The sequence below is a fragment of the Callospermophilus lateralis genome, chromosome 9 (assembly GCF_048772815.1).
Source record: "Callospermophilus lateralis isolate mCalLat2 chromosome 9, mCalLat2.hap1, whole genome shotgun sequence".
Lineage (NCBI taxonomy): Eukaryota > Metazoa > Chordata > Mammalia > Rodentia > Sciuridae > Callospermophilus > Callospermophilus lateralis.
Genome location: NC_135313.1, coordinates 18,627,483 through 18,650,044, shown reverse-complemented (window position 1 = coordinate 18,650,044; position 22,562 = coordinate 18,627,483). Strand labels below are relative to the sequence as shown.

The following is a 22,562-nucleotide window of genomic DNA, read 5'->3' as shown; positions in this document are numbered from 1 at the left end:
ACACGCAGCAGGCAATCTGGCTTGGATCAGCAAGGCAGGGCTGGCCAGGCTGGGCAAGGGCCTTGCCCCCCAACTCCAGAGCACCAGGGAGAGCTGCCACTTCTCAGGGCTCAGAAGAGGGTGTCTCCAAGTAGTAAAAGGTCAAGGCATTAACTACTTCAAGATGTGACTCAGAGTCAAAGTGCAAGCAGAGATTAGATAGAGAGATCTGAGTGGAGAGCTGAGGCTGTCAGGGTGCCCGAGGCCTGATCCTGGGGCCACATGATCTTTCATTCATTATTCACTAGTTCAAGGAGCAGTCAGGCAGGGTGCCTCCTGCCAGGCTGGGGCAGGCGCATGAAGAATGACGCGGCCTTCAATCTGGTGGAGGGGGACTGAGAAACTAGGGATGAGAGTAACCAGGGACAAGTGGCTCTCTGTTCCAGCTCATGTCAGGAACCCTGGAGAGTTTTCGAAAGCACCTAGGCCCTACCTCCTATTGGCGGAAAATACAATACCTGTGGCTGGGTCCCACCCTGGTCTAATTAAATCAGGGTCCCGGGGGATGTGGCTGAACACGGCAGTATCAATATTTTTAAAAAGCCCCAGGTGACTCTGATCAGCAGCTGGGGCCCAGAACACAGCTAAGGTCTAAACAGAAAGTCAACATGGTTAGAGAAAGCTTGGGGACGGTGACTTCTGCCAGCCTAGTGAGTAAAGGCTGGTTCACAGCGTGGAGGGTTCAGTCTGTCGTTGGTTCACTCCTTCGTCAATCATTTTCTCCCCCTTTCCCTCCTTTCATCCATCCATTCATCCAGCCATGTCCTGGCACCTTGCTAGTTGCTGGAGAGTTGGTGCTGAACAAGCAGAAGCGGTCCTTGACCTTGTGGGGTCCATAACTGGGGAGGAGCAGGAAATTCTTGCATCTATTTTTCTATCGTGGCAAGACACCATTTTCCCCTTGTGGTGCTGGGGATTGAACCTTGCACATACTAGGCAAGTTCTCTGCCACTGAACTACATCCCCAGGCCTTTCTCTTAATTTTGAGGCAGGGTTGCTCAGGCTGGCCTTGAACTTTTGATCCTCCTGGGGTTATAGGCTTGAGTCACCACTCTTGGCCCATTTTATCCATTTTGAAGCACGATTCGGATGGCATTCAATACAGTATTCACAATGTGGTGCAACCATCACTGCTATCTAGTTCCAGAACTTTCCCATCATCCCAAATGGAAATTCCATCCATACCCATTAGCAGCCCTCTGGCAACCACTGCCTCTGTTTCTACCATTTGCCTATTCTGGGTATTTCATGTAAATGTAGTCACACAGTATGTGGTCATTCGTGTCTAGCTTCTTTTGCTGGTTACCATAGGTGCATCCATGTTGTAGCATGTATGTAGGTTGTACACCATTCATTTCTAGGGTTGCATAGTGTTCCATATACACACCTTTTGGTTTATCCATTCATCTACTGATGGACATTTGGGTTGCTTCCATCTTTTGCCTATCGTGAACACAGTTACTACAAACTTCAAGTGTAAGTTTCTGTTGGAACACTTGGATTCTGCTGGGTGCATACCCTTTTAAGCCTTTATTTTTTATTTTTATTTATTTATTTGCAGTACTTGCATGCTAGGCAAGCATTCTACCACTGGGCCACATCCCCACACCCTTTTTATTTTATTTTGAGATAGGTTCTCACTAAGTTACCCAGGCTGGCTTTAAATTTTTGATTCTTCAGCCTCGGTCCCCAAGCAGTTGAGATCACAGGCTTGTACCATCAGACCTGGCTGAGCCTTTATTTTCTTCTTTTCCATTTTTTAGAAACTTGGTATGATCTTTTAAAAAAATGAACACAGCTTTGATAACACATTTCCAAAAAGAGAAATTGTCTAAATAAAGAAGGGGTTTGGTGCCAGGGGTGGGCTCTGTTCAGCAGGTGACAGAGAGGCAGGACAGGCATTTGAGTGAGAATCAGGTCAGAGCTGGGCCCAGAGTGGGGAGCCAGCTCCATTTCTTTCCCAAGGTCCTGAGCCTGCAGCTCCAGGGAGTGGTGGGTGCCCTGTGGGGCTGGGCTAGCACATGACACCCAGGGCACCCCCACCCTGGGCCCTGACTCCCACCCACTTTCTCCCCAGGCATCTCCACCATGACAAACCTGAGCGCCCAAGTCAAAGGCTCCCTCAACATCACCACTCCAGGGGTGCAGATATGGAGGATCGAGGTGAGCTCCCGCAGGCTGGGCTTGCTCCTGGTCGCACCCTGTGGGGCTGCCTGGAGCCCCTCTGTCACCTGCTGCCACCTGCTGCCAGCTCCACCCTCACTTGGGGCCTCTTCCTCACCCCCTGTCTGCTGCGCCCCTTCTCCTCCCTTTCCTCCATTTCCTCCTCACCTGCCCTGCAGCCTTCCTCTCCACTTCCGTCCTCACAGTCTCTTGCTTCCTTTCTCCCCTCTCCTCTCCCCTCCTTTTGTTCCAAGGCCCTGATCTTTCCTGCTGTGGCCCCCTCCTCATGCATCCTCTGCTCGGCTTCCTGGGTCCCCGCCTCCTCCTCCTCTCCCTCTTCCCTGGCCTCAGGGTTCATGGTGCCCGGCCTCCCCTCTGACCCTCTTCTCTCTGCAGGCCATGCAGATGGTGCCGGTGCCGTCCAGCACCTATGGGAGCTTCTTCGATGGTGACTGCTATGTGCTCCTGGCTGTGAGTGGTTTGGGAAGGGGAGGGGGCTGAGCAGAGAGCAAAGCCCACCGCGTGTTAGGGAGGAGCCCGGGCAGTGGGCAGGCCTGGCTTGACTTTTCCCCCGGCTGGTGTTTCAAGGTGTACCCAGGTACCCAGCCTGTGGCAGCTCCTCAGGGACAGAGACACACGTAAAAGGCTCTCCCTGCCCTTGAGCTTCCCAACTCCCAGCTGAGGCCACTTCTGTGGACTCAGTCTTGAGGACCTTCTGGGGGTGTAACACTGTAGTCCTCAGTTTGGGATTTTTGGATTTTCACCACACCCTGGGACCATCCCAACTGCCAGGGCATTTGTATTCTTTCTGTTGACTCATTTTAAAAATTTAAATACATTATTTAACAACTGAACCCGGTCTTTGATGTAAATAGGAAGCAGTGTTGTGTGTCACGAGTAGAAAGGAGCTGTATTTTCATAATAATGTTACATGTAGCCATCCTCCTCACCTACAGAATATTCTGAGATTCAACCAACCACATGCACAATATTTGGAAAAATAATTGCATCTCTACTGAATATGTACAGACTTTTTTTCCTTGTCATTATTTCCTAAAAAATACAGCATAACAACTATTGCCTTTTTTTTTTTTTTTTTTTTTTTTTTTTTTTAAGGGGGGGACTGGGCATTGAACTCAGGGGCACTCAACCAATAAGGCCACATCCCCAGTCTTATTTTGAATTTTATTTAGATAGGGTCTCACTTAGTTGCTTAGTGCTTTGTCATTGCTGAGGCTGACTTTGAACTCGCGATCCTCCTGCCTCAGCTCCTGAGCCACTGGGATTACAGGCGTACACCACCATGACCGGCTCATGACAACGATTTATAGAGCAGTTACACTTTATTTATTTTGGGGTGCTGGGGATGGAACCCAGGACCCCAATTCTGCTAGGCAAGTTCTCTACCACTGAGCCACATCTTCAGCCCCCAGTTCAGGGATTCTAAGTAATCTAGAGATGATTTAAGATATATGTCATTTTACACAAGGAACCAGAGAATTGGCAGAATTTGGTATCCACAGAGGTCCTAGGGCCCTTATGGACACTGAGGGACACACCAGTGTACACCCCCTGTGCCAAGCTCACCTGTGGCCCAGGCCACAAGTACATGGGAGACTATGCAGAGTTGGACGTGGGACTGTGGGGAGCCCAGGGCCTCGGGTACACTGAGCACCCCATTTCTCCAGATACACAAGACAGGCAGCAGCCTGTCCTATGACATCCACTACTGGATTGGCAAGGACTCCTCTCAGGATGAGCAGGGGGCGGCTGCCATCTACACGACGCAGATGGATGACTTCCTGAAGGGCCGGGCTGTCCAGCACCGTGAGGTCCAGGGCAACGAGAGCGAGGCCTTCCGAGGCTACTTCAAGCAGGGCCTTATGTAGGGAGGGGAGCGCTGTGTGAGGGAGGGAGGAAGAGCCTGGGGCTCAGAGGTGGGGATGGGAGGTGGGGGTTGAGCTGAAGAGGCGAGAATACTGAGACCTGTGGTGACAAGAAGACCCCAGGAGGCGGGGGGTGACCCAGGCCTGGAAGGGAGCCTGAGACGGTGGAGGAAGCCAAGGGACAGCTCACGTGAGCTTCTGCAGATTTTTCGCCTTTCCACTCCCCCACCCTGTTTCTGCTGCCGTTCCTCCTCAGCCCCCTCCCTCTGAGCATGCCTTGGTTGCCCCTGGAGGCTGTTCTAAAATCCATATCTCCACTGAAGTTCTGTCAATCAGCTCCTGTCTGGTGTTCTGGAGAGCTCAGAACCTAAGGAGACCCTCAGGGCATCACCTCAAGTCCCCTCTGCCTCTGGCTGATGGGCAGGTGGCCCCTCCCCTTCTCTAAGCAAGCCAAGCCTCATATCAGGTCGGAGGTTCTGGCCTCCTGGTTTTCCCGTGGGAACACGTGCTCTGCAGCCCAGTTGCTATTGAGCTGTGGAATGGGCTGGGAGCTGTCCTGAGCCACAGTCCCTTCTCCTTCTTGTCCTGCTCTCCTGTCCCTACACTACAGCAGCAATCCACTCCTTTGGGCATTTGAATAGCACCTTTCCTTCTTCCGCTTTCATCCCCTGTCCTCAGGGCCCCGGCTTTATTATTCACTTGTCCTACCATCCATGTCACCATGACCCTGGCTTTGCAGTCCTTCTGAGGGCAAGGGCTAGTGTAGGATGAGTGAGCATTTGGGGTGCAGACTTTAAGGGACTCTCACTACCAGGGTCACCTGCAAAGGCACCTCAAAGAACCAACTTCACACTTGCAGGACACTGACAAACTCCTTAGAGTTTGTACCCCAAGTGCCTCAACCTCTTCACTTAGTCCCAGCAGGGCCCCTAAATGGCCCTGGTGGCAGCCAGACATCCCAGGACCTGGGAGGAGAGGGCTCGGATCATTTCCTAGCCTACTCCCTTAGGTTGGCTCTCCTCTTCCCAGAATCCGGAAAGGGGGTGTGGCTTCTGGCATGAAGCACGTGGAGACCAACTCCCATGATGTCCAGCGGCTGCTGCATGTCAAGGGCAAGAGGAACGTGGTGGCCGGAGAGGTAGACAGGCCTGCTGGGCTCCGGGCAGGGAATGAGGAGGACTGCTGGGCAGGGAGGCGTGTCAAGAGACCATGCTGATGGATGGGCTGAGTGGTGCTGTGGCTCCCCCAGGTGGAGATGTCTTGGAAAAGTTTCAACCGAGGTGATGTTTTCCTCCTGGACCTTGGAAAGCTTATCATCCAGTGGAATGGGCCAGAGAGTAACCGCATGGAGAGACTCAGGGTAAGCCTCTCACCCCACCTGCTCCTGCAGACCCAGCCCAGGCTCTGCCCCCTATGCAAACCTGTAGACCTCTGCCACATCCTGGGTGACCCCAATGCCCTCAGCCTCTCTCCAATATAGGGAACAGGATGGTGGTGAAGGCGGACCTGGGTCTCCACGTGCATGGGAGAGGCATATTGGAGTTGGCCTGTGTATACTCATGGTTAATGCCCTTAGGTGGGATGAGTTCCCACAGTGTGGCAAACCTTTGCCAGGCCTTGGGAGTCCAGAGGTGAATGAAATGGGCAGAGCTTCGCCTCTGGCCTTCAGCATCAGTGGCAGAGACAGACAGGAAGGGAATAAGCCAAGGGCTTCCTGGAGGAGCACGGTGCTGGGTACAGGGAGGCTTCTGGGACACAGTGGGGTGGGAAGGCCCTAGAGCAGGAAGGAGGTGGACTGGTGAGTCAGCAGCAAAGCAGGAGCTTGGAGAACAGGTTGAGGGGCGGGAAGTCTGGGGGTTTCTGCTCAGTGCAGCTGGCCATTGAAGGTCATCTGACTTCTGAGTGGAGATGGGGCCAGCAAGAGGCTAAGACCAGCAGGGAGGCCCTGTGGCCCTGCAGGTGTGACGGAGGCAGACAGAATCTGCTGAATGAGGTGGGGGGCTGAGAGGAGTGAGGCGGACTCCAAGCTCAGTGCTCAGAGAACCCTGGGAATCGATAGGGTCCCGTTTCCTGGGAAGATCTCAGGGGAGAAGACAGAGGTCTGTTTTTGGCATCTTACCACGTCTTCTGGGAATTTAGGTAAATGAGATAAGAGCAGAGACCAAGGCTGGAGAATGAAGCAGGTGCAGCAGGCCCTGGGACAGGAGAGGTGGCTGGGGAGGGCGAGTGCCATGTGTGTGGCTGTGTGTTCGTGGTGAGTCCACAGGCATGCTTTGGTGCAAAGGGACAGTCCAGTACTCTGCTCTTCGGGGCTCAGTTCTTGCACAAAAGTAAGGTCACAAATTTCAAATGTCAAAACCAAAGATCCGTCAAGTCCGCCCTGAACACTCTGTTGCTGACTAGGAAACCTGCTTGCCCCCTGCTTCTCACCTGGCTTCCTCGTGCATGCCTTAAATGCCTGGCCCCAGCCCTGGTGGCTGCTGGGGACTGGAGCTTTTCTGGGGGATTTGGGTGGCTGACACTGCTTTGTCTCCTGAGAGCCTTCCTGGGTCCCTGGGCCTTCCTGCAGGGCATGACCCTAGCCAAGGAGATCCGAGACCAGGAGCGGGGCGGGCGCAGCTATGTGGGCGTGGTGGACGGGGAGAACGAGTCAGCCACCCCGCAGCTGATGGAGGTGATGAACCATGTGCTGGGCCAGCGCAGGGAGCTGAAGGCAGCTGTGCCCGACACGGTGGTGGAGCCGGCACTCAAGGCGGCCCTCAAGTTGTACCAGTGAGTATTCGGCTGGGATCTTCCTGGGTGCTGGGGACTTCCCGAGGGCAGAATGCCCTGGCTGAGGGGCTTGGACCCATCTGCGTCTTTTTCATCCCACAGTGTGTCTGACTCAGAGGGAAAACTGGTGGTTCGGGAGGTTGCCACTCGGCCACTCACACAGGACCTGCTAAGCCATGAGGTGAGAGCGCCTGGCACACCTCTCCCCCAAGCAGCACAAACTCCCAGCTCTAGGGCAGGTGCCAGGGAGGCCAGCCCAACCCAGCCTCTGGCACCAGCACGGTGAGGCTATCATTGGGTCTTTTTCTTTCTTGTCCTGGGGATTGAATCCGGGAGTACCTTACCACTGAGTGACATCCCATTCCTTTTTATTTTTTGTTTTGCGATGGTGTCGCTAAGTTGCTGTGGCTGGCCTGGGACTAGAGATCCTTCTGCCTCGGCCTCCCGAGGTGCTGGGATGGCAGGAGTGCATGACCCTCCCTGGTTCACTGGCTCTCTCTCTCTCCACTGTAGGACTGTTATATCCTGGACCAGGGGGGCCTGAAGATCTACGTGTGGAAAGGGAAATCTGCCAATGCAGAGGAGAAGAAGGGCGCCATGAACCAGGCCCTGGTAGGGATGGTGTTGGGAAGGAGGGTCAGGGTGACAAGGGAAGAAACAGCCGCAGGGAGGGCAAGAGGGCTTAGATCAGGGCCAGGCAGGGACCGGCTGACCCAGCTGTGGCAGCTGAGGGGCCATCTGTAGGCACCTTGGGGGCTCTCTGCAGGCTAGGGAGCCAGCCACCAGGCACCCCTGGCACCTCGTCAGGATGTGGGCTGTTACTCCCCTCGCTCGAGCTTGTTTTAGAGAAGGGAGTGGAATTGTAGCTGACCTTCCTACAAAAGGGGATTGGGTTAGCTTGGGACCAGGGCCCAGTCATTGTTTGGGGTGATGGGACTGGGTTTGCAATAGGGGGCTGGTCATGAGGCTTAGAATTAAGATGGGGTTGAGCGAGAGGTCAGATTTGGTCTCAGGGTTAGGATCAGAAATATTCTTGGGGTCACTATTAGATTCAGAGTTGAGGTCAGAGTAAGGCTTGAGGCCACCGTTAGGTTTGAGATGGTGTCAAGTTTGACCTTGAAGTTGGGGTTGGAGTAGGCTTAGGTTTGGGGTCGGCATTGGGCTTGGGGGTTGTGTTCAGGTTTGGGACCTGGGGCAGGTGTGACAGTGGAGCTGGTTGGGGTGAGAGCCAGGCTTTGGCTTGCCTTGGGGTGGGGGCTGGGAAGGCACACAGTGTCTAGATGCCCCTTCTCTCCTCAGAACTTCATCAAAGCCAAGCAGTACCCACCAAGCACTCAGGTGGAGGTGCAGAATGATGGGGCCGAGTCAGCCGTCTTCCAGCAGCTCTTCCAGAAGTGGACAGTGCCCAACAAGAGCTCAGGCCTGGGCAAAACCTACACCTTGGGCTCCGTGGGTGAGGGCTGAACTGGGGCAGCTTGAGAGGCGGGAGCTGGGATCCAGGAGCTGGGCCAGGGAGCAACTTGGCCTGTACCCCCACTCGCTCCCTGAAGCACCTCTTCTCTGCACACTTTTGTCCTGACTCTGAACTCCCCTACACGGGTTGCATGAAGAGCTGTCACAAGAGGGAGTTAAAAATGACCTGCCTTCCATTTGGAATGGGGTTGGGTCTTCTTGGGATCCAAACAGCGTCTCGCCAGACAGTATTTGCTGAGGCAAACTTGGTGCCAGGCCCTGGGGAAGATAAAAGCCTCTGTCACCATGGAGCTCTCTATTGGGATGGGAGATACTTGAAGACCGATTCTGCAAGGGTCAGCAAAATGTGACTCACTGAAGATAAAGTCTTACTCTTGTCCCTTTCTTGTCCCTGGTGGCTTTTCTGGGAGGAATTAAAGAAGCAGGTGTCTTAATGGCATGGGGATGTGATTCTGTAGTTTCTGCTATTTTCCACGTGTGTAACCTTGGGTAAGCTACTGAATTTCTCTAGTCTCAGTTTCCTCATCTATAAAATGGGTCTAAGAACTGTAGCCACCACTCAGGACTGTTGTGAGGACGCGGGTGACAGTCCTCTTGGGTGGTAACAGTTGATATTATGCTTCCCCCCACTCCAGCCAAAGTGGAGCAGGTGAAGTTTGATGCCACATCCATGCACGTGCAGCCTCAGGTGGCCGCCCAGCAGAAAATGGTGGATGACGGGAGCGGGGAGGTGCAGGTGTGTGAGGGGCGGAGGCCCGTGCTGGGTGGGGGAAGGGAGGTGGAGCTTGGCCTGGACCTTACACTGCCTGATACTGGCCCCAGGTGTGGCGCATTGAAGACCTTGAGCTGGTGCCCGTGGATTCCAAGTGGTTAGGCCACTTCTATGGGGGAGACTGCTACCTGCTGCTCTACACTTACCTCATCGGCGAGAAGCAGCACTACCTGCTCTACATCTGGCAGGTAGACCCTGCCACATCCCACCGAAGCACAGCCCGCTCACGCCCCTCCACCATGCCTCACTGTTAGTCTTGGGTTGAGTATCCCTGGTGATGGGGCGCTCACTCCCCCAGAGGCAGCCCATCCCCTCTTGGGACAGCTTTGGCTGTGAGACCCTATGGGGTGCCCCCACTCACAGCCCTTTCCTTCTTGGTTCTCTGAGTCTCCCTCCCTGGGGTTTGCGTCCAGATGTGAGGGAGGAGGGAAACGCTTGGGTCTGGGGGTAAGTGGGGTGGTATTTCCTTGAGGAAGGAGGAATCAGGAGAGCAGGGCTGGGCTGGGTTGAGATCTCACTGGGTTTGGGGCTGGAGTGGAATTGGGACATGAGTCAGGTTGGGTTATTGGCTGTGTCCTGGCTGAGGTTTGAGGGGAGACAGTGGACTGGGGCCAGGTCAGTGCTGGGGAGGGAGTGTTTCTAAGGCTGACTCCACACCACCCCACCTTCCCACTCATCCCCAGGGCAGCCAGGCCAGCCAGGATGAAATCGCAGCCTCAGCCTATCAAGCTGTCATCTTGGACCAGAAGTATAATGATGAGCCGGTCCAGATCCGGGTCCCGATGGGCAAGGAGCCGCCCCACCTCATGTCCATCTTCAAGGGACGCATGGTGGTCTACCAGGTGTGGCTGCTGGACTGAGGTGGGTGGGCATCCAGGAGACGGGAAAGGGGACAGGCAGTGTGGGTGGGGCTCAGGGCAAAGTCCATTCCTCAAGAGAGCAGGACCATTTGGGGTTCTATCACTTACGTGAACTGCTAATAGAAACAACCACTTGGGCTGGGGCTGTAGCTCAGTGGCAAAGTGCTTGCCTAGCATGTGTGAGGCACCAGGTTCGATCCTCAGCACCACATAAAAATTAACAAATAAAGGCATTCTGTCCATCTACAACTACAAAAATTAAAAAAGAAACAACCACTTGGCAACTTTAGAAATAATACGTAATGAGCCCTTGCCCTGTGTAAGCACAATCTGACCTCCACGCCCAACTCCTTGAATCTTCTGCATAACATGTTTTATGGTTTGCCTAAATGAGGCACCTGTCCAAACTTCATTGGTGTCTTCCAATAATGTGAAGTAGATATTTCATACAGCCATTTAAACAGTAATCTGTTTATTGAGCATCTTCTAAGTACCCAGTTCTTTGTAATTCACCAAGCCAGGAGAGGTGTGGCAGGCTAATATGGCTTACTATCTTTTTGGAAAAGGATAGTGGTGTGGTGTGTCTGAGCCGTGAACTCACAGCCTGAGCCCCTTGTTGTTAAAATGAGCAAAATAAAAGTTGAGTTCAAAGTGGTGCCAGGAAGGCAGTTCCTGGGACCAGGCATGGAGTTAGTTCATGGTGAGAAGGGGATTTTGAGAAGGTCTTGACATTTGGGGCAGAGCTGAAGAGCTTGGTGGAGGTAAAAGGAGGGTTTGCAAAGCAGGGGACACTGCAAGGTCCAAGGCCCAGGGGAAGGCTCCACAGGGAACAGTGAGAAGCTGGCCAAGCTCAACCCCAGGGTTTGGAGAGCACGTGAGCCTGCAGAAGTGACCAGTGTCTTCAGCTGAGTTTTAGTCTATAAAACGGTGGGGAGCTACTGAAAGATTTTGAGCAAAGAAGTGCCGGAATGAAAGCCATTTTTGGAAGCATCAATCTAGCAATGGTTTATCAGAGGACCTGGAGGGTAGGCAGGCCTCGCCTCACCCTCCTCCCTCTCTGGTTCTCTGTGTCCCTGGATTCCCCCACTGTCTTCCTCACTGAGTTGTTCCTGCCCCTCTCCCTGGCTTCTCCCACCCTTATAGGGAGGCACCTCCCGGGCCAACAACTTGGAGCCTGTACCCTCCACGAGGTTGTTCCAGGTCCGGGGAACCACCGCCAACAACACCAAGGCCTTTGAGGTCCCAGCCCGGGCCACCTCCCTCAACTCCAATGATGTCTTCATCCTGAAGACCCCATCCTGTTGCTATCTGTGGTGTGGAAAGGTATGCACGGGGTCTTGTGGCCTCCTATTCCCAAGTGAGCCAAAGCAGACTGAATGAAGGTAGGACCCCTGGCAACCAGACCCTATTTGCTGGGTCTCCAGCCCCTTGGTAGCCCAATCTCCCAGCTCTGTAGCTCTGGGCCTGACAATCTCCCCACCTCCAACAGTCTCTGATTCTCTGCCTCTGTGTTGGGGTCAGACTTGTTCTGTTTGTCTCTGGATATTCCGTCTGTCCCAGTGTTCTTGGTCTGCATCTATGCCTTGGGGCCTTTCACTACCCTATGCTTCTCCCTTAATCCCTGTAGCAGGGACTCACAGCCTCTTTGGAATCCCTCTTCCACCCTCTGAGGTGGGGTGAGGATGCTTTGGTCTCCTATGCTGTTCTTTGGAGTGTCCAGGATGTATGGGCCATGATCCAGGGAGTCAGACACTGGAACTCTGGGCAGGGAGAAGTTGGCACTGACACCAGAGAGGTCTCCCCCTCCACCCCCAGCATGGCCTGTCCCCTCTCCTTCCCAGGGCTGCAGTGGGGATGAACGGGAGATGGCCAAGATGGTTGCTGACACCATTTCCCGGACGGAGAAGCAAGTGGTGGTAGAAGGGCAAGAACCAGCTAACTTCTGGATGGCCTTGGGTGGGAAGGCACCCTATGCCAATACCAAGAGGTAACTGTTGAGTCCTCTGCTCCCAGCACCTCCACCCCATCCAGAGACTGCATGGAGTGGACTGAGAACTGTGTACCTGGTGCCCAGGGCTACAAGATGAATAAGGGGCAGCCTGTGGGCTTGAGGCTCTGGGGCACAGAGCTGTGCCCATGTGCCCACCATGGGATACACAGACCCTGATGGAGTGTTTCCCTGGCAACAGGAGTTCATAGCCACAGCTTAAAGAGAGGGCAGAGCTAAGCATTTGTTTGCTCTTCACAAAGAAGGTGTCAGAGCCTAACTCCTTTCCTTAGGTGCTGACCAAAGCCCAGGTTGCTGAGGAACACCAACTGTAAAGCCTCTTTCAAATGGTCTTTCTAAAAAATATCCATGACTACCACCGAGTTCAAAAGCAAAAGAGCATGTACTGCAGTAGCAGCAGGAGGGATGGGGGAAGATAGCAGGAAGAACTTCCTACTAGGGCTATGGAAAAGCCAGTGGAATTCATGTCCAGAACAGCAGTGGGGATTTCCTTCTTTGAGCACTCTTCGGATGACAGAAGACTTTGTCAATCATAAGATGGGACATTTGGTGAGGCGATGGCCTTTCCATGTCGGAGCCCCTCAGAGTCTGTGTCCTCAGGTTTCCTCTCCCTACAACTTCCTCCTGCCAATGCAATCTTCTCTTTCTGCAGACTGCAGGAGGAAACCTTGGCCATCACCCCCCGGCTCTTTGAATGCTCCAACCAGACTGGGCGCTTCCTGGCCACGGAGATCCCAGACTTCAATCAGGACGACTTGGAGGAAGATGATGTGTTCCTCCTGGATGTCTGGGACCAGGTAGGACCAAGGGCCTTAGTCCCCAGGGCCAAGAAGCCCCCATGACTTTAGGGGTTGGTAAGCATCACTGTTTTGGGATCCCCTGTTCTTTCTCCCTGGGAATGGCATTATGAACACCAGGATCAGAAGGGAGGAAGGGAAAGGGCTGTGTCCCGTAGGGCTGCTGGCAGGGGGGAGCCTTTTCTCCCCTGTCTTCTGTTTCCTGGGTCAGCAGGTACATTTGGACACTCAGGCTCAGGATGCTGGAGTCACACGTGTGCAGAACATCCACGTAGGGCCTGTGCAAAATCAAAGCCAGATGGGCCACCCAAGGTTATTTCACTAGGTAGCACAGGGCTGGAGCTCTACTCTTGGACATCTCAGTGACCTGAGGCAGAGCCCTGAGGGCTGGGGAGGACAGGAAGGGCTGACTGAGCTGCTGGGATGCTCCGCAGGTCTTCTTCTGGATAGGGAAGCATGCCAACGAGGAGGAGAAGAAGGCCGCGGCCGTCACCGTGCAAGAGTACCTCAAGACCCATCCCAGTGGCCGCGACCCCGAGACCCCCATCATTGTGGTGAAGCAGGGACATGAGCCCCCCACCTTCACAGGCTGGTTCCTGGCGTGGGATCCCTTCAAGTGGAGTGTGAGTGGCCCCTGCCCCGCCTGGTCCTCGCAGCCCAGCACATCCTTCTCTAGGAGGCTTCTTCAAGGGACACCCAAGGACGGTAGATGCCACAGGTCTTTTTCCTCCTTTGGGATATGTGACCTGCTTATTTGAAAAAAGGTTAGACAGGGCTTAGAATTAAAAGCAAGACTTAAGTAAAGCCATGAAGCCTCCCTGGTGAGGGAGAGGAAAGGAAGTCTGTCAAAAACCAAGGCTAGAGGGCTGGGGCTACAGCTCAGTTGTTAAAGTCCCACATGCACATATGCCCTGGGTTCAATCCCCAGCACCACGAAAAAAAAAAAAAAACACACAAACCAAAAAACCCAACTACCAACCAACAAAAAAACCACCAAGGCTAGGACTTGGGAGGCTGTGGCAAGAGGATGGTGAGTTTAAGGGCAGCCTCAGCAATTTAGTGACATTCTGTCTCAAAAGAAAAAAAGGAAAAGGGATGGGGATGTAGCCCAGAGGTAGAGCACCCCTGGGTTTACTCCCTAGCTCCACAGGTAGGTGGAAACCAGTGAAGATTTTCCTCCCCAAAGGAGGAAGGCCCAAGTAGAGAGGCCTGGCCTGAAGGCTCTGGGTTTGCTTACTTAGCACAACAGGTGAATTTAGGGATGCATAATTTCCTCAAGTCGAGATTTTGTGTATATGTATCTTTTAAACCTGTAACTGATGGGCCATTTAGTCTTGAGGACCTCGAGGCAGCGAGTCTCAGTGCCAGGCCTTCTAAGACACACTTCAGTGCCCAACTCAGTGGCCCTGGCAGCCCTTCCCTCACCCTAAGTCTGTGTGGGCTTCTCTCTCAGCCTCATTCATTCAGCATGAGAGTGGGGAGTTTGTGATCTGCCAGGCCTGCGGCCATAGAGGTGCGGTCCCTGGGGAGTCATGGTCCCTGTGTTCCTCTTGCTCCTCTGCGGCAGGGCTTCTCTCCAGTGTCTAGGAGCCCTGAGGTCCCCAGAGCCTGCAGAGTGTGGATGGGTTCTTGGCTGCTTATGGCTGCTCACATGGGCTCTATGGTGAGGGTAGTCAAGTGACTCTCCATCCCCACATTGGGCTGAGCAGGGACAGGTTAGCAGCCTGGCCTGCCTGTCTCTGATCTGTCAGCCCCTTTGTCCCATCCTCACCATTTTTTTTTTCTTTCGGTACTAGGAATGGAACCCAGGGAGCTTAACCACTGAGCCACATCCCTAGTCCTTTCTTATTATTCTTTAAAATTTTGATACAGAGTATCACTGAGTTGCTTAGGGCTTCGCTGAGGCTGGCTTTAAACTCACAATCCTTCTGTGTCTGCCTCTCGAGCTGCTGGGTTACAGGCATGTGCCACTAAGTCGACCCATCCTCACCATTTAAGCTCCTTTTGAGAGGCCTCCTCCAGCCCTCTGAGCTTCCTCTTTCCCTTCTCACCACTAAGCCCTAGATCAGCCTTCTTTCAACTCCTGAAGAAAAATGGCCTCTTGTCTCCTCTGCTGAGATCTGGGTCTGAACAGTTGTTTACTTTATATGCAGAATACCAAATCCTATGAGGACCTGAAGGCAGAGCTTGCGAACTCTGGGGACTGGAGCCAGATCACTGCTGTGAGTACGGAGAAGGTGGCTGGGCCCAGTGGGATGCTCCCATGGGTGCTGAGAACTTACCAGACAGAAATGTCAATGCCCTCTTCTCTCCTTCTCCTTCTTCTCATGGAAGTTCTTGCTGTGTAACTGCAGGGCCTCTAGTGTTTTATTTTTCCTTTCCCTAGTGAAATGGTTTTCAATTTTTATCATGCATAGGAGTCTGGGTGATGTTGAGGGGGCAGCATATCAAAATGAAGATTTCAAAGCCCCATTCCTAAATATTCTGATTTTTGGACTTTGGGGTAGCACCCTGGAATTGTATACTTTAGGTAAAGGACCCAGAGGTAGTTTGATGCAATTACCTCATAGGCTGCAGTTGGGGAAATAATGACATCTCTGGACACAATCATCCCTGGGATCATGTCTCCCTAAGTGCAAGTCTTTCATCTCTAAAGTAGTTAAGAGGAATGTATTTATCTGTAGGCCTGGAATATGGGAATATGAAGTCAAAGCCTTTCCTCTGAGTTCACAGGCCAACAGGGAGTAAAGACAGGACTAACTCTGCAGAAATATGAAGTGGTTTCACAAGCACAGTGTGGTCATTGACAGATGGCTCTTTCAGGCTGGGAACCCTGCAGCACTCAATAAGTGGACTGACAGTGCAGATTGGAAAGGACAGATAGGCCAAGGCTAAGTAAATTTCTGGATGACAGTTTCTTAACAGATGAGAGTCCAGGGTTGATCTCAAACTCTGGAGGAAAGCCATGGAGAAGTTAGTAAATCATTGAACCAGAGAGTCATCTAATACCAACTGACTTCTGTCAGATACAGACCACTAAGCTCCCAGCTCCTGGGTCCAGTCTTTATGCCTGTGCATATGTGTGTGTGTGTGTGCGTGTGTGCGTGTCTAGGTGGGGTAGATCATGGAAAATTTCTTGAAGGGGGTGCCCTGAGTCAATGCTGACTTTAGAGAGGAAGGCAGCCTAGGAGGGGGCCACAAGTCAGCTGAAGAAACCAATGCCCCTTCCTTTTCTAGGAGGTCACAAGCCCCAAATTGGACATGTTCAATGCCAACACCAGCCTCAGTTCTGGACCACTGCCCATCTTTCCCCTGGAACAGCTGGTGAACAAGCCTGTGGAGGAGCTCCCTGAAGGTGTGGACCCCAGCAGGAAGGAGGTAGGTCTGGTTCCCCAATCAGGACCAAGAACATATGGCTCTTCTATTTGCTGGACAACTTAATTGCTCCCAGATTGGGTTCTGCAGGGGACTGGGTGATGGGACTGGATGTCCTAGTGTACAAGGCAGACCTGGTTCCACCCTCTTGCCAGCTTACATCCTGGGGGACAGAGATCAAAGGAGCCCGATCACAGCACTCATTTCAGCGATGAAGTATAGGTGTCAGCCAGAGTGTGATGAAAAGGAGCCTGTTTTACTCAGAAATTTCCTTCCGAAAGGCAGACAAGAATTAATTATTGAGGCAAAGCAAGTTATTCTTGGAGAATGAACACAAGTTTGAACCCAGAGACACGAGTCAGCACAGAGTTGGGGAGGAACAGCTGGCTGGCCTTCTGTCTCATATTAAGGACTGTACTGTCCATCCTGCAGTTAAACAGGGGTCATATGGTTGAATCAGTGGCTGTCAGACTTAACAGTTTTGATCATTCTACGCTGGGTGTGGTGGCGCACACCTGTAATCCCAGAGGCTTGGGAGGCTGACACCAGAGAATCACCAGTTCAAAGCTAGCCTCAGCAAAAGCAAGGCACTAAGCAACTAAGTGAGACCCTGTCTTTAAAAAAATACAAAATAGGCCTGGGATGTGGCTCAGTGGTTGAATCCCTAGTACGAAAGCAAACAAAAAGATCACCTTACGTGTCCAGTGAACACACTAGGAGGTGGTGAAAGCCCAGAAAGAGATGTGTTAGGAGATGTGAAGACGGCATTGTCTAAGAGGAGGTGGGAGCCTAGAGGAGATGAAAAAGATGCTCAGAGAAGTCTTTAGGAGGAAATTACTGGATCAGGAGTGTGAAACAGAAAACCCCGGCAGGTAGCAAGGTTCGCATGAGGGGAGAGTACAGCAAGAAGAACTTTTCAAAGTCACATTTCTAATATCATTCCTACTTCATGAGACCCGCAATGGACTGCACATCTAGTTCAAGTGTTTTGAGAGGAAAGTATGCATAGGGGCTGGGGTTGTGGTTCAGTGGTACAGCGCTCGCCTAGCACGTAAAAAACAAAAGTATTGTGTCCACCTACAACTAAAAAAAAATATTTAAAAAAGTATTTTAAAAAAAGTTATAAAAAAGTCTGTGTGTGTGTGTGCTGGGGACTGAACCCAGGGCTTTGTGTGTGCAAGGCAAGCATTCTACCAACTGAGCTATATGCCCAGCCATAAAAAAGTCTTACAAATGAATCAAGGTATCTATAGAAAACAGATGCCCAGTTTCTCCCAGAACATTAAAACCTATGGAGGGTGTAGATTGTTCCAGAGTGCTTCCATCCTGCTGTCTACCTTGGGGGAGAGGAGTGTGTTCTCTGAATCCTCCCACCTGTGAGGTGGCTGGAAGGCTAAGGTCCAGAGAGAAGTGACATGCCTAATGTTAACTAGCAAGTTGCAAAGCCAAAGCAAACACCAGGACTTCTGAGTGCCACTGTTACTATCATATTCTGGAGGCATAAAGGAAGTATTTCCAGATGGAAGGGCAGCCAATGTTATGGAACAGAGGGTTGACAGGAGGTTGGAGTGGGCTATTGATGAACTAAGACAGTTCACATGGCAGAGGCAAAGGGAACTCAGGTTTTTTATTTAAAAATCAGTTGTCCAGGGGCTGGGGCTATAGCTCAGTGGCAGAGTGCTTGCCTAGCATGTGTGAGGCACTGGGTTTGATCCTTAGCACCACATAAAAGTAAATAAAATAAAGGCATTCTGTTCATCTACAATTACAAAAAAAAAAAAAAAAAAATCAGTTGTCCAGCAAGATGTGGTGGCACACACCTGTAAACCCAGCGACTTGAGAGGATGAGGTAGGAGGAGCCCAAGTTTAAGGCCACTATGGACAACCTAGTGAGACACTGTCTCAAAAAAGAAGAAGAAAAAAAAAGGTCGGGGAGGGGTGTTTGTGGTATGGCTCAGTAGTAGAGCGCTCCTAGGTTCAATTCCCAGGACCAATCAATCAACAGTGATTTTTTCTTTTTTTTTTTAAACCCAGGGGCACTCTACCACTGAGCTCCATCTCTACCCTCTTTTATTTCTGTGAGACAAGGTCTTGCTAAATTGCCCAGGCTGGCCTCAAATTTGCAATCCCCAAGTAGCTGGCATTCTGGGCATGCATTGCTATGCCCAGCTGTTGCTGATTTTTTTTTTTAATCATAGAAGTAATATATGTGTGTATATATTAGTACCAGGAATTGAAACCAAGGGAACTTAACCACTGAGCCACATCCCCGGCCCTTTTTAAAATTTATTATTTATTTGGGACTGGGGATTGAACCCAGAGGTGCTTAACCACTGAGCCACATCCCCAGCCCATTTCTGGATTTTATTTAGAGACAGGATTTAAGTTGCTGAGCCTGGCTTTAAACTTTCGATCCTCCGGTCTGAGCCTCTGGGCTGCTGGGATTATAGGCATATGCCACTGTGCCCTGCTATTTTTTTTTTTTTAAAGACAGGGTCTCACTAAGTTACTTAGGGACTTGCTAAGTTGCTGAGGCTGGCTTTGAACTCGATCCTCCTGCTTGAGCCTCTCAAGTTGCTGGGATTATAGGCATGCACCATCCTAGTAGTGTACATTCTTTTTTTTTTTAATATTTTTATTTTTTTAGGTGTAGATGGACACAACACAATGCCTTTATTTTTATGTGGCGCTGAGGATCGAACCGGGTCCCGCCTGTGCTAGGCAAGCGCTCTACCGCTGAGCCACAATCCCAGCCCCTAGTGTACATTCTTGTAGAACTGAGAGTTCAATGCCACGTGGAGAGGTAGGAGAGGTTTTCAGACCTCTCTTCCTTCTGCAAACACAGAAGGTAAGCCAGTAACAAGAGAGTGTGGCAGATCTGGCTGCAGGTAGTAGCTGAAGGTAATTTAAGTGTTCTGATGAGTAAACCTTAGGGAGAAGGATATGGGTGTGGGGGGCAATCAGCTGGCAGACCTGCAGAGTTCAAGAGCATGGAAAGACATAAGTACCCTGGGATGGGCAGTCCCTGCTATCTGGCCTTGGGGCGGGGGCGGGGTGGAGTGTGGGGGGGTAGCGGTCAGAGTCCAGCAATCTTGAAAGAGCTGAGGAGCCAGCCTGGCTGGGCCAGAGAGGGCAGAGTGGAGTCATTTATAGAGACCTGGGACACAGCAGTCATAGTTATGGGGAACCTGAGGTTTGGCAGCTCTTCCCCCCTCCCCAAACTTTCATATTTATTTACCCTCTATTCCAAGACAAAGTGCTCCACTGCCCTGCCTGGAGATAGAAAGGTTCCCAGCATCCAGCTCCCAGAAACCTTGAAGAGAGAATGCCTAGGGGTGGGAGGCAAATCTAATGATAGGTTAAAGAACTGGAGTGCCTGATCCACCTGTGCTTGAAATCCATTGCAGGTGTTTACCAAGCAGCTGTTCGATGTAGGGCTCTCTGGAAGTCCCTTATTGGGGCTCAAGGCAACTCCACTTCAGCAGAGTAGCCTGAGATGTTAAAAAGATCCACTATGCTCATCCCTGCACTGTTCAACTCTCCATGCCTAGGGGAACAGGGATGAAGACTGAGAGATACTGTTAATATAACTTGAAGTATGCCCAGAGGGCAGTTGGCTGCCTTAAATAATATCACAATGATATCATCTTAAAGTTGGGAACAAAGGTCCTTTAGTCAATTCCTGGCTGACGATACCCAAGGCCTAGTCAGGTAGTGACTCCCAAGGTGACCTCCTAGTCAAGAGTCAAAACGCGAAATTGTGCTATCTAGTCTTCATTCACAGGATGAGAGGAGCTGGAATGCTATTTTGCTCTCTAGTTTTCAAAACAGCTAGGTAAAATTTGGCTCAGAATTTGTTCTTTGGTCTTCCTGGCTTTTCCTCCTACAATCCTTTCTCCATTCTACTTTCTGCAGCTACCCTCCCAGAATCTCTAAGCAAAACTCATTCCTACAAAATGATCTGGCTGCTACACTGACCATGGACTAGGAGACTAATGAGATTTAATGTGTTGCCTTTTAGTCAGGAACAAAACTGAAGGCCAGGAAGGCTGAAGCTATCTGTAATGGTAAAACTCCAGTTAACTGCAAGCACAGTAGTACACTTGCGGGTGGACTGAGATTTGAAAGCAAACCTCACAGTATTCCTGAAACCACTCAAGGCAGGAGGAGTCAGGATGGTGCAGTGAAGCATGTACTGATTGAAATCAGAGACACAGTCACCCCTCAGTATCTACAGGGAATTTGTTTCTGGATTCCCCATGATACCAAACTCCAGGGATGCTCAAGTCCTATATAAAATGACAAAGTATTTGCATATAACCTGCATACATCCTCCTGTATACTTCAAAGTATAATAATCAATATAAAAAATCTAAGACAATGTAAATGCTATGTAAACAGTTGTTACACTGTATTGTTAAGGGAACAATGATAAGAAACTGTACACATTCAGTATAGACACAATTTTTTTTGGTGATACTGGGGATTGAACCAGTGCCTTGAATATGCTAGGCAAACGCTCTACTGATAACTAGGTCCTCAGTCCTTTTTAAGACAGGGTTTCGCTAAGGTGCTGAGGTTAGTCTGGACCTTACGATCCTCCTGCCTCAGCCTTCCAGGTAGCTTGGATAGGCATATGCCATCATACTTGGCTAAACACACAATTCTCATCCACTCCAAATGTTCTCAATCTTTGGTTGGTTGAAAAAATGCATGCACCAGAGGGCTAAAAATTTACCTCAGTGTCTTTGTAAGTACATGTGTTAGATGGTTGCTTCCTCTGTCCATGAGGGCCACAATAGGCCCTACATCCTGTACAGCTGATCTGCTAGCTTGGTTCCAAGCAACATAGGGCCAGGAGACCCTTCCTGAGGAGTATGGGTTCTTGTGGTAGCGATAATCTCACATAGCCACACTGGGACAGATGCCCTAAGGCTCATTAGCTTATTTTGTGGGCCAGGTTAGCTTCACTGTTTAATAGGTGAAGGCAGATGAAACAGTTAGCTACTTTTCCCCCCCCAAAAAAAACTGTTTCCTATGCAATATTTTCATCTTCATAAAAGCAGGTGATGGGTTGAGGTTATAGTTCACTGGTAGAGTGCTTGCCTAGCAATTGTGAGGCCTTGGGTTCAATCCTCAGCACCACATAAAGATAAATAAATAAAATAAAGGTATTGTGCCTGTCCACAGCAACAACAAAAATTTTAAAAAAGTAAGTGAAAATTGGCTTTTAATAAAATGTCTCCCATTTTATAGATAGGAAAACTAAGAATGACCTGGAAAGAGCTTTAAACAACCTTAAGTCAAATGTCCTAATTCTTATTTCCAGGCTAATGTGAATTTGACCCTGGCAAAAATAAGGAACTCAATTTACTGCATTACCATTCTTTCATGTTATAAGTTCAGGGATCCTCTGAACCCTCTAAATGCCACCTACTCCTCCCCAGGCCCTCATGACATTGCTTGCTTTTGCTCTTCTTTGACTCATTATATGCCACACCTATATGACTCAGCTGGGCAAACCCTGGCAGATTCTGACCTTTGCCTTCTGGCCCATCATCTCTCCTAGGAGCACCTGTCCATTGATGACTTCACCAAGGCCCTGGGGATGACACCAGCTGCATTCTCTGCCCTGCCTCGATGGAAGCAACAAAACCTCAAGAAAGAAAAAGGACTATTTTGAGAAGCAAGAGTAGTTGCTCTAAAGCAGCACACTCCCCTCCTTGTGAGGCTTCGTTTGTCATTACTGGTTTAGTCTTATGCCAATTGAAATTGCCATGTAAGCAGCAGTTTGTGGCAATGGCACTTTTGTTTAGTAACCTATTCATTCAGAAAGATGCCACCTCCCTAAGGAGGCTGTGATCAGACAAAGGTGGTCAGACTGTTTTTATCCCACGTGTTTTATCACTTTTAATCATCTTGTTCTAGGCCTTTCCACAGAGGAGCAGCTGAACACTCCATGCAACCAACACGGGCGGGCGTTCTGTGGCACCGCCCCAGGTGTTTTCCTAGCATGACTCACTTTTATCTACAGCAGGTGGGCTGAGGCACCTTGCAGTTTTCTCTCCTTCCCATCGCAGTGACTTCTTTTCACATACTTTCCTCACTGCCTTCCTCAGGCCGTAAATTAAAGGCACTTTCTTCTTTTAAGAAGAGCTGAATGGCCAAGGAGAGTGCCCTCTTGGGGGTTTCACAATACTGACTGGCACCCAGTGAGAGCTGAACACACACTGGGTCTAGGAAAGTATGAAATGCAAATACTATTTCAATCTGCCTGCTGGCACTCTAATAAGGCAAAGGAAAGGCTTAGCTAAGGCCAGAGTTATAAACTGTTAGCCAGAAGCCTCTGCAAAGCTTCCTAGGTTCCTTGGATGAAAAGCACAGGAATTCAGTGGTGACTATGGTCAGGCATTGGTT

At 50.8% G+C, this 22,562-nt stretch overlaps 1 protein-coding gene across 1 annotated transcript; it reads left to right on the top strand.

The window, feature by feature from the left end:
* The first annotated feature begins 2,127 nt into the window (after window positions 1–2,127).
* Window positions 2,128–21,882, top strand: Vil1 (villin 1). Its single transcript, XM_076866099.1, has 19 exons — window positions 2,128–2,202; window positions 2,599–2,673; window positions 3,891–4,087; window positions 5,118–5,226; window positions 5,338–5,448; window positions 6,658–6,860; window positions 6,963–7,041; window positions 7,374–7,472; window positions 8,160–8,313; window positions 8,969–9,069; window positions 9,156–9,293; window positions 9,789–9,947; window positions 11,109–11,288; window positions 11,807–11,952; window positions 12,626–12,770; window positions 13,205–13,393; window positions 14,924–14,992; window positions 16,008–16,148; window positions 21,715–21,882. The coding sequence occupies exons 1-19, from the start codon at window positions 2,128–2,130 to the stop codon at window positions 21,826–21,828; spliced, it is 2,484 nt and encodes an 827-aa protein (XP_076722214.1). The 3' UTR covers window positions 21,829–21,882.
* Window positions 21,883–22,562: the final 680 nt, after the last annotated feature.

Excerpts from the sequence above, each read along its gene's own strand:
- Vil1 (XM_076866099.1), top strand. The coding sequence starts at position 2,128 with ATGACAAACCTGAGCGCCCAAGTCAAAGGCTCCCTCAACATCACCACT. Across the intron at positions 7,042-7,373 it reads AGGACCTGCTAAGCCATGAG|GACTGTTATATCCTGGACCA; the intron begins GTGAGAGCGCCT and ends TCTCCACTGTAG. Across the intron at positions 11,953-12,625 it reads CCCTATGCCAATACCAAGAG|ACTGCAGGAGGAAACCTTGG; the intron begins GTAACTGTTGAG and ends CTCTTTCTGCAG.